The 12,082-nt window shown below is 38.5% G+C and overlaps 1 protein-coding gene and 2 non-coding genes across 3 annotated transcripts in view; all 3 read right to left on the reverse strand.

Annotated features, from left to right (window-relative positions):
* Positions 1-12,082, reverse strand: part of FBXO28 (F-box protein 28) — a 33,601-nt gene that overhangs the window by 15,999 nt on the left and 5,520 nt on the right. Inside the window, exon 2 of the mRNA XM_025430724.3 lies at positions 5,676-5,785. Coding sequence (XP_025286509.1) covers positions 5,676-5,785 — 110 coding nt within the window. The remainder of the gene's footprint in view (positions 1-5,675; positions 5,786-12,082) is intronic.
* On the reverse strand, positions 1,603-1,709 carry LOC112649019 (U6 spliceosomal RNA). Its single transcript, XR_003129441.1, has one exon. It is a non-coding gene; the product is annotated as a U6 spliceosomal RNA (small nuclear RNA).
* TRNAM-CAU (transfer RNA methionine (anticodon CAU)) lies at positions 4,829-4,901 on the reverse strand. The gene has a single exon. It is a non-coding gene; the product is annotated as a tRNA-Met (tRNA).

Genomic DNA, 12,082 nt, shown 5'->3' on the forward strand with positions numbered 1-12,082 from the left:
TGTGAGCTGTGTGACAATCCAGCACAGGTGCATATCTAGCACTGATTTGGCCTGGATGGTTCAGGATAATCACCTGAGCTGTGAAGCCAGCTGCTTCCATTGGTGGGTCATTTTTGCTGTCACCAGCCACGCTGCCACGACGAACATCTTTGACAGATACGTTCTTGACACTGAAGCCCACACTGTCCTCAGGAAGAGCCTCACTCAAAGCTTCATGGTGCATTTCCACAGACTTTACTTCAGTTGTAACACTGACTGGAGCAAAGGTGACACCATACCAGGCTTAAGAACACCAGTCTCCACTCGACCCACTGGGAAGGTACCAATACCACCAATTTTGTAGACGTCTTGGAGAGGCAGACGCAAGGGCTTATCAGTTGGACGAGCTGGTGGCAGAATGCAATCCAGGGCTTCAAGCAGTGTGGTTCCGTTGGCATTCCCATCTTTACGGGTGACTTTCCATCCCTTGAACCAAGGCATGTTAGCACTTGGCTCCAGCATGTTGTCACCATTCCAACCAGAAACTGGCACAAATGCTACTGTGTCAGGGTTGTAGCCAATTTTCTTAATGTAGGTGCTGACTTCCTTAACGATTTCCTCGTATCTCTTCTGGCTGTAGGGTGGTTCAGTGGAATCCATTTTGTTAACACCAACAATTAGTTGTTTTACACCCAGTGTGTAAGCCAGAAGGGCATGCTCACGGGTCTGCCCATTCTTGGAGATACCTGCTTCAAATTCACCAACACCAGCAGCAACAATCAGGACAGCACAGTCAGCCTGAGATGTGCCTGTAATCATGTTTTTGATAAAGTCTCTGTGTCCTGGGGCATCAATGATGGTCACATAATACTTGCTGGTCTCGAATTTCCACAGGGAGCTATCAATGGTGATACCACGTTCACGTTCAGCTTTCAGTTTATCCAAGACCCAGGCATACTTGAAGGAGCCTTTTCCCATCTCAGCAGCCTCCTTCTCAAATTTTTTGATAGTTCTTTTGTCGATCCCACCACATTTGTAGATCAGATGGCCAGTAGTGGTAGACTTGCCTGAATCTACGTGTCCAATGACGACGATGTTGATGTGAGTCTTCTCCTTTCCCATTTTGGTTTAGGTTTAGCGGTGGTTTTCACGACACCTGTATTCTGGCGGCAAACCCGTTGTGAAAAAGCAAACTTTTATTTTTTAAAATGTTTTTAAAAATGATTTTTTAAAAAAGATTTTTATTTATTTATTCATGAGACACACGCAGAGAGAGAGGCAGAGATATAGGGAGGGAGAAGCAGGCCCCCTATTGGGAGCCTGCTGTAGGACTTGATTCCAGGACCCTGGAATCATGATCTGAGTCAAAAGCAGATGCTCAACCACTGAGCCACCCAGGAGCCCCTAAAAATGATTTACTTACTTATTTTAGAGGAGGGGTGGGTAGGGGCAGAGGGAGAGGGAGAGGAATCTCAGACTCTGCACTGAGTGCAGAGACTGACACAGGGCTTGATCTCACGGCCCTGAGATCATGACCTGAGCCAAAACCAAGAGTCAGATGCTTAATTGACTGAGCCAACCAGGTGCCTCCAGCTCCCTTTTAAACTTTTAGTATTTTTTTTTTTTAATATGGAACACTTCACGAATTTGGGTGTCATCCTTGCGCAGGGGCCATGCTAATCTTCTCTGTATCGTTCCAATTTTAGTATATGTGCTGCCGAAGCGAGCACTTAAACTTTTCGTTTTATTGTGAAATAATTCACATATAAAAACCACTTTTAATGTGTATAACTTCATGGTTTTTAGTATATTCACAGAGTTGTGTACCTACTACCACCATTTAATTTTTTTAAATTATTTTTTATTTTTTTAAAGTTTTTATTTAAATTCCAGCTAGTCAACATACAGTGTAAAGTTAATTTCAGGTGTACAACCCAGTGGTTCAACACTTCAACACAATTATCCAGTGCCCATCACAAGTGCCCCTGCCAACCCCTCTCACCCATCCCCCCCACACTTCCCTTTCAGCAACCATCAGTTTGTTCTCTACATTTAAGAGTATATTTTTTGGTTTCCTTCGCTCTCTTTTTTCCCTTTGCAAGTTTGTTTTGTTTCTTAAATTCCATATATGTGGGACACGTGGGTGGCTCAGTGGTTGAGCATCTGCCTATGTCTCTGCCCTTCTCTCTGTGTCTCTCATGAATAAATTAAAATCTTAAAAAAAAATTCCACATATGCATGAAATTATATGGTATTTGTCTTTCTCTGACTTATTTCACTTAGTATAATATTCTCCAGCTCCATCCATGTCATTGTAAATGGCAAGATTTCATTATTTTTTATAGCTAAGCATTATTCTATGGAATAATGTAATAACATTTGTAAAACTATATATATATAATAGAATATGTGTATATACTGCATCTTCTTTATCCATTCATCAGCTGATGTACACGTGGACTGTTTCCACACTTTGGCTATTGTAGAAATGCTGCTATAAACATTGGGGTGCATATATCCCTTTGAATTAGTATTTTTGTATTCTTTGGTCAAATACCTAGTAGTGTAATTACTGGATTGTAGGGTAGCTCTATATTTAACTTTCTGAAGAATTTCCAAACTCTTCTCCACAGTGGCTGCACCAGTTTGCATTCCCACCAACCGGGCAAGAGGCTTCCCCTTTTTCCTCATCCTCACCAACACTTGTTGTTTCTTGGCTTGATTTTAGCCATTCTGACAGGTGTGAGGTGGGGTCTCATTATGGTTTTGATTGGTATTTCCCTGATGATGAGAAATGTTGATTATCTTTTCATGTGTCTGTTGGCCGTCCGCATATCTTCTTTGGAAAAACGTCTGTTGCTGTCTTCTCCCCTTGCCCCTTTTTACAGTAGGCTCCACACAGGGCTTGAATTCATTACCCTGAGATTGAGAGTCAGATGCTTAACTGACTGAGCCACTCAAGCACACCTTCTGCCTGTTTTTAAATTGTATTATTTGTTTTTTGGGGTGTTGAATCTCATAATTTTTTTAAGATTTTATTTATTTATTCATGAGAGACACAGAGAGAGAGAAAGACACACACACACACACACACACACACACACACACACACACGCAGAGGGAGAAGCAGACTCCATGCAGGGAGCCCGATGCAGAACTTGATCCCGGGACTCCAGGATCACACCCTGGGCCGAAGGCAGGTGCTAAACTGCTGAGCTACCCAGGGATCCCCGAATTTTATAAGTTCTTTAAATATTTTGGATACTAGCCCTTTACCTGATAGTCATTTACAAATATCTTCTTCCATTCTGTAAGTTGTCTTTTAGTTGTGGTGATTGTTCACTTTGTTATGCGTAAGCTTCTGCACCACTTAATTTCTAAACATCTTTCCTATCACAAAACGAAAGCCCATAACTACTTTGAGTCACTCCCATTCCCCAGCCCTTGGGAGCCACCAGTGCATTTTCTATTTCTATGGATCTGCTTATTCTAGACACAGCAGGTAACTGTGGAGTTGTACAGTACGTGGCATTTCGTGTCTGTCTTCTTTCATGCAGCAGAGTTCTTAAGCCTCATCTGTGTTGTAGCATGTATCAAGGACTGCATTCTTTTCTGCTGCCCACAAATATTCTATCATAGAGACATACCATCATTTTGATTATCCTATCATCAGGTGAGGACTGTTGGGCTGTTTCCCCTTCTGCCTGTTATGAATAATGCTGCACAGAAGACATATGTACCAGCTTTTTTGTGTGGCTGTACTTCCATTTCTTTTGGCTATATACCTAGGAGTGAAACTGCCAGGTCATATGGTAATTCTATGTTTAGCCTTTGGAGCAATAAAGTGTTTTCCAAGGTGGCAGAACCATTTTATAACCTCACCAGTAATCTACAAAGGTTCTGATTGGTCCACATCCTACCTAAGATTTTTTGTCTTCTTTCCTTGGGCCATCCTAGCGGGTGTTCAGGAGTATCTCTGTTTCTATCTACAACACCTTGGTGACCACTGATGTTGAGTATTCTGTATTTGCTTGCCTCCAGTTTATCTTCCTTGGAGAAATGTCTAATTCAAGTCCTTTGCCCACTTTTAAACCAGGTTCTGTGTCTTTTTACTGTTGAATTCTAAGAGTTCCTCACACGATCTGGATGTAAGTCCCCCATTGGGAAGACGAGCTGTAACTATCTTCTCTCCTTGTGTAGGTTGATCCTTCGCTGGCATGATGTCATTGTCTGAAGCACAGAAGTTTAAATTCTGATGAAGTCCCATCTGCCTACTCTTCCCTTTTGCTACTCGTGCTTCTGGCGTCACAGAAAAGAAACCATTGTCTAATCCAAGTTCATGGAGGTCAGTACTGTTTCCATGTAAGGATTTAAGGTATACCCTGACACACTTTGGTCTATAGTCTATTTTGAGTTGATCTTTGTAGACAGTGTGAGGAAGGGGTCCAACTTCATTCTTTCACAAACAGACACCCAGCTGTCCCAGCATCATCTGTGGAAAGCATTATTCTTTCCCCTATGAATTGTCAAGACATCCTTATTGAAAATGAACTAACTAAACATGTAAGGATTGGTATTCTATACTCTCATCTATTTTCTCTGCAAAAAACACAGTTAGGATTTTGACAGGGATTGCACCGAATGTGCCTATCAACTTGAGGAGAACTGCCACCATCACAGCATGAAGTCTTCCAATCCATGACCATGAAATGTCTTTCCATTTAAGTCTTTTTAAATTTCTTTTATCAATGTTTTGTAGTTTGCAGTAGACAATTCTTTTTTTTGATAGTCATTATACTTCGTGATGGTATTGTACATGGAATGGTCCCTCTTTTTTAAGTAAGCTCTATGCCCAACGTGGGGCTTGAACTCACAACCATGAGATCATGAGTCACATGCTCTCATGACTGAGCCAGCTAGGCCCCTCCCTTCTTCCCTCCCTTTTCAGAGTCTAGCTGACACACAATGCTACCTTAGTTCCTTAGTCTCAGATGTACAACAGTGACTCAACATCTCTATAACCTATGTCATGCTCCCTACAAGGGTAGCTGCCATTTGTCACCATACAATGCTATTCTAATACCACTGACTATATTCCCTATACTGTACTTTTCATCCCCATGACTTTCTCATTCCATAACTGGAAACCTGTACCTCCCACTCCCCTTCACCTGCTCTCCCCATCCCTGCATCCTGGAATCATCTTGTTTTCCGATCATTTAGTGTGAGTAAACATAATTATACAATTCCTTTTTGTATATTGATCTTATGTCTTGCATCCCTGCTGAGCTTGTTTATGAACTCTAACAGAAGACTCCTTATATATATGATCACATATATGTGAGATCATGTCATCTATGAAGAGAGAACACTAATTCTTCCTTTCTAATCTAATCCTTTCTCATAATGCCTTTTATTTCATTTTCTTGCCTAACTGCCCTGGTTGGTTAGAACCTCCAATAAAATGCTGAATAGAAATGGTGAGAGAGGATAAACCATAGTCAAAATCACTTATTGTGATCCAAGTACCCTCCCTATACAAACATGGGAAACCATTTAAAATGTAAGCTTACCCAGATTAAAAAAACAAAAACAAAAATAACAGGGCATCCCATGTTGGGTATAACCATTACTTAAAAACCAAGAAACAAGAAAATTCCCATTTGTAAATTATTGCCACCACTAGCCCAACATACCTTGGAAGTTGTGCTTTAACTTGTTTCTGACATAGATTGTGGTATCTCTCCACTTTTAGAAATCCCTGATTCAACATTCTCTGGCAGACCAAGTCCATTCTTTTACAAACCTTTGGGCAGCAGGAGGAGAAAGAATTTTAACATGTAAATTCAAGTAAGTAACAATTAACTTAAGACTCCTGTTGGCTGAAAGTTCCCTGTGCCAGTTTGCTGTCTGAATCTCTCAAACAGTACATATGATATATAGATGGCACAAAGATTAAGAGGTGAACCTCTCATACTTTATAACTCTTGCAACATTACTTTAAGAAATTAATACTATGTGTAGGCAAGGAATACTTTACCTTTATATTAGGTATTTGTTCAATGTTCTGAATTTATCCCCATTATCATGGTCAGAAAATGTATCCTGAAGATCAGTAAAACAACAAATTCAAAAGGTTTTTAATGGGTTGAAAATAGAAAATTCTCTTTTAGCTCAAAAGTATATTCAACCTTTCACCAAGTTTATAGGACCTATATAATAAGAATTCTTATTCTACTAGTCAGGGTTAAGTAGAGAGTTACTCTATACTATATTCTCTCATATCCTACATAATATAAAATCTTTTAACATATGGAGCAGAATCTCGACTATTTTGTATCTTTAAGGAATACTGGTTTTTATACAGTAAAAGCCCAGGATTGTAAGTCAGAACACCTGATTGTGAGCCTAACTTTTACACATTCTTGAGCAAGTCAGCTACCATTGGAAAGCCCGAGTCAGCCTTCTATATTACTGTATCTGAGGGCTATCATTAGGGTTAAGGGCAACAAGACATGCTAAAGTCACTTTGGATAAACTCTAAAGTACTCTCTAAAAATTGTTAAGTAAATTGTTTAACTTAGTACTCATTTGAAAATTTTGCTCCACTGGTGCTGTATTTCTGAGACACGCCAGTTATCTTTGTTATCTTAATGAAACCCAGTGCACAAAATCTGTTTGTTTTCTGATGGCTGAGAATTTTGCAGTGACTCAGAGTCATCAACTTGAATGTTAGTTCTCACTGTATAGGTGTGGATGTTGAAAGTGCAAGACACTGAGATAAATCTAGATCAAGGCCAAAGCGATTAGATGGGGGTTGTCATATGCTTCTATCTCTCACAGCACCCAAGCACAAATGCTTGACAAATACTTGTTGAAACTGAAATGCTGATGAAACTCTTGATATGTTTGCTTTCTCCTGAGAATACACAGATAAAGATTCTGGGAAACAGGACTGAAGCTAATGAAGGCTATAATACTCTAATATTAAACACTATGTACTTCCTAAATCATAGCATGCCAAAGAAATGGCATTAAGGAAAACACTTCTTTTCCATTTGGAAATAAAAATATAGCGAACTTTTAGTAATGAAACTAAGAGTAATTCCTAATAATTGATATTTTAGAATAAAGCGGGATCTACTTCTAACTAAACTCAACCAGCTGTTAACATATAGTCAATGTCTATTAAAAAATTACAATAATAAGACCAATACATATTAACATAAACTTTAAACTTTATGTTTTTTAGAAATCTCTACACCCATTGTGGGGCTTGAACCCACGACCTCAAGATCAAAAGTCATATATACTCCTTCACCTGAGCCAGCCAGGTGCCCCAACATAAATAAAGGAAAAAAAAAAACAACAACAAAAAACTCTTCTAAAACAAAATATTTAGTGAGTTACATTTTTGGAAATCTCTTTGATATGTAGAGTTTTATAAAACAGAAATGAAATCACCATATCTGCTTCTGCATTCAATCTACTGAAGTATTACCTTAGAAAGTTCTAAGAAACAATACACAAGCACACATTTCATGAGTTATTGGTATGCTGACATCATCACATGTCACAGAGCTCCTGGAAAGCTCCATTGTCCACTTGTGAAAGGTGGAAATAACAACTTAGAACTACAATGAAAATACTTCCACGTTTATTATGTTATTGAGGGAAGGAGGAGGTATGTCTACATGTGTGATGAGAGGGAATACAGTAGACTAAATTCTCCTCTTTCACAGAAGAAAGTCAACAGTTATCAAAATAGCATCAGCCCAAAGACTTGAAAGTGGCACCTCTGGGGAATAAAAATTGAGGGCTTTAGAAATAATTTTGTTGTTGCCAGATCTGTTTTACATGAAGCACCTTTTAACACAATCTGGTAGGAAACACTTCTTGTCTTTGTGAGCTATGCAACCTCTTTGGTAATTTCTGAGATGAAATAAGAAATAATTTTTTAGCAGCAAATTTATAGAGAAAAAAATTAAGGTCAGATATTATTGTAATACTTTCCAAGTTACTCCCTATATTATTTCATTTTTATACTAGCATTTTGTTGCACCAAAACTACTAAGTGCTGGGATGTATTCTGATAATCTAGAAACTCACCTAGTGTCTAAGTACTGAGCAGTATGAGTACTGGCTGGGTGATGAGAATGTGAATACATAATCACATAAGGTCAGCCAAGGAAGCCTTCACATGATACAAGATTTGAATTACCTTCGCAAAGAGGACAGGACTGCTAAGTTAGAGCTGTGACCCATGCAAAGGCACCGAATCTGGAGTGAATAAATCACTGGCAAGCAAACTACTACTCAGGATAGATCAGGTGTGCAGGCAAAGCTGAGAATAAAATCTCCCATATTTTGAGCAGGGAAATCAGATGGTAACTTAAAGATCACCCATTTTTGGAAAGATCTCGTATGGGGACAGCTGGTCATTTTCTGTAAACACTATAAAATTAGGACTAAATATGTGGTTCCAGAAATTTCACACCAGGATAGCCGAAATCAATGGAGATGAACCCCCAAATGAACAAGCATAACGTAAGAAAATAAGGGCCTATAAAGAGTCTCAACTAACATTGCTAAAAGCTGGTAAAAAGAGAAAATGGGAAGTCACAGACAAATGAAAATGGCACCACAAAAGCTGAAGTCAGAAATATTTGTAGCATTAATCAATATTATTGTAAGAAAAGAGCAGCATATAATTTGGTGTTCTTTCTTTCCTGGATGTTCAATAGCACTGATAGACCAATAGCACAAAAACAAAGATACAATAGATCATGTATCTTTGTTTAGAATCCAGAAAGCAGTAAAGTGACCCCTGGAAAACAGAAGCAATTGACCCCTGAACAATACAAATTTGACCTGCAGGGTCCACTTATAACATGGAATTTTTTGGATAAATATACAGTCCAGTTCTGTAAACATATGTTCTTTTTCTTATGATTTTTTTCTCCAGCTTCCTTTATGAATATAGCATATAATACATAGAACACACAAAATATGTTCATCAGTTATTTATGTCAATAGTAGGCTGTTGGTGGATTTTCAAATGCACAGGGGTCGGCATTCCTAATCCCTGCATTGTTCAAAGGTCAACTGTACACTAATTTTCCCTACAGTAAACAGTCTAATGATAGCTGCTGCTGATGTACACTAACTTGCAATGCAAAATTATCTCATTTAAAATGTAGCTTTATATCTATGGGTATTTAAGGCTGACAGGAAGAAATTTTATTTCCCTAGTTATTAAAAATACAACAAAAATCCTGGCAATTTGGTCATTTACCCAAGGCAATAAAATAAATTCTGGAGTTTAGCACACAAAGATGATGACTATGTCAAAAACTATCATTGTATTCAGAGATCAGCAAAAACAGACACTTATCAATCTAACAGGGAGCTCATAGAATACACATCAGTGTCCAGTGGAAAGTTTAGTCTGGGTTCCTCTGGCACTGCTGTTCTAGTTAGAAGAGATGTAGTTTTTCCTTGTTAAATACTTGGAAGATTTAAAATGTCACATTTACCCTTTTCTTTTTTTTTTTTTAAATTTGAGTGTCTGTTCTTTTTTTTTTTTTTATATTTTATTTATTTATTCATGAGAGACACAGAAAGAGAGAGAGAGAGAGGCAGACACACAAGGCAGAGGGAGAAGCAGGCTCCATGCAGGGAGCCCGACATGGGACTTGATCCCAGGTCTCCAGGATCATGCCCTGGGCTGAAGGCAGCGCTAAACTGCTGAGCCACCTGGGCTGCCCATGTTTACTCTTTTCCGTCACTTTCTAACGTAAGTAGTAATGAAAATTTTTCTTCATTTTGTTTAGGAATCTTTTTTGATTTTTGTGCCATTACAGTCCTTAACAGTGCAAGACACACTTGCCACAAATTTGTGAAACCTGTACTTCTCTTGTTAAACCTAATCTTGGTATCAAATCTGTTGATTCTAAAATGCGTATTTTTTCGTATTTTAACATCTGACATCAGAATGGTCTTATAATTGGCAGCATTTCTTTTTCAGATAGCTTAGATGCTGTGAAACATAAAAGGGTGGACTTCTTTGATTTTGTTTAAGATGCTGTAGAGACTTTAAGATGTTACCAAATTCAATAAAAGCTCTTCTGGGGGGAAAAAAAAGGCACTGCTAAAATATTATACATACAAGTTGATCAAGATGCATTCTGATTTCAAAAATGTTAATACTTGAAATTATATCTTAGAGTCAAGGAAATACTGTAATGGAACCAAATTTTTCATGTATTTATTTAGTGCTCTACATTTCTCCAATGAATTAAATACTTGATGTTTTTCTCCAGTTAATCCAGAAGCTATTATCAAAGACTAGGCTGCTTATCAATAACCCTCAAACTGGAAGGAACTTAAGACAACAGAACCTTGTCTTCCTTTGTCAATCAAATTATTCAGTGGCCACAGTTAAATTAAGAATTTAGGCTTTTAATTAGTATCTTTTTAAATTTTGTTATCTGCAGCTCTATAGACCGAAATAATTAATCCTAACTATTCTCAACTGATTACAGTCTAACACTGCTGCTACAGAAAACTGTTGGCCACGAGTCTCAAGTAGGACTTCTTGAGGCAACATGAGATTTTAAGGACACCAGGGGGTATTCTTACTACACAGCCAAAGTTCAGAGAGATGGCACTAGACCAAAACCTTTCTAGAATCCTTTCAAAGTTCAAAAACTAGAAGTCAATCATGAGAAAACAATCAGACAAATGTGCATTGTAGAACATTTTATAAGCCATCTGCCCTGATTCTTCAAAACACCAAAATCTTGAAAGAATGAAAAAAGTAGGGAGAATGTTCTAGGTTAAATGGACAAATATTTTAAGGGCAGCCCCGGTGGCACAGCAGTTTAGCGCCGCCTGCAGCCCAGGGCGTGATCCTGGAGACCCTGGATCGAGTCCCACATCAGGCTCTCTGTATGATGCCTGCTTCTGTCTCTGCCTGTGTCTCTGCCTCTCTCTCTATCTCTATGAATAAATAAATAAAATCTTAAAAAAAAAAAAAAAGAGAGACAAATGTTTCATTAGATTCAAAACCCTATCCCCCACCAAAACAAACAAAAAACCTACAAAGACATTTTTAGGATAACTGAGAAATAAGAATATAAAATGGAATGTTAAATCCCTGGGAAGTGATAATACTGTGATTATACAAAGGACAAAATGTCATCATATTTGCATTTTACTTTTAAATGGTTTAATGAAATAAATAATCTGTGTGAAGGACACACAACACACGTTTAGAGAGAGAAAGAATGAGCACATAAGTAGTGAGAGCGCAATGTGGCAAACAGTTAACGATGGGTGATAAAATCTCTTAAACAATTCTGTCTATGTGGTGTGGACTGTTTATAACACCACATACAGAGAGACAGTTAATTATCTGCAGGTAGAATTATAACAAATTTTAAGACTCTTAACTCTAAGAAACAAATTGAGGGTTGTTGGAGGGGGGACAGGGTAACTGGGTGATGGGCATTAAGGAGGACACACAATGTAATGAGCACTGGGTGTTGTATAAAACTGATGGATCAGGGGATCCCTGGGTGGCTCAGAGGTTTAGTGCCGGCCTTTGGCCCAGGGCGCGATCCTGGAGTCCCGGGATCGAGTCCCACGTCGAGCTCCCGGCATGGAGCCTGTTTCTCCCTCCTCCTGTGTCTCTGCCTCACTCTCTCTCTCAAATAAATAAATCTTTAAAAAAAAAAAAAATAAATAAAACTGATGAATCACTAAATTCTACCCCTGAAACTAATACACAGTATATGTTAACTATATTGAATTCAAATTAAAAAAAATAAAAATAAATTAAAAAAAGAGTTATAACAAATCTTAAATTCTCTGGGTATCGGGGATCCCTGGGTGGCTCAGCGGTTTGGCGCCTGCCTTCGGCCCAGGGCGTGATCCTGGAGTCCTGGGATTGAGTCCCACATCAGGCTCCCTGCATAGAGCCTGCATCTCCCTCTGCCTGTGTCTCGGCTCCCCACTCCTCCCTACTCATGAATAAATAAATAAAATCTTAAAAAAAAATTCTCTGGGTATCCTCCCTTAGATATTCACTTGGAAAGAAAAT

This window comes from Canis lupus, chromosome 7, assembly GCF_003254725.2.
Source record: "Canis lupus dingo isolate Sandy chromosome 7, ASM325472v2, whole genome shotgun sequence".
Lineage (NCBI taxonomy): Eukaryota > Metazoa > Chordata > Mammalia > Carnivora > Canidae > Canis > Canis lupus.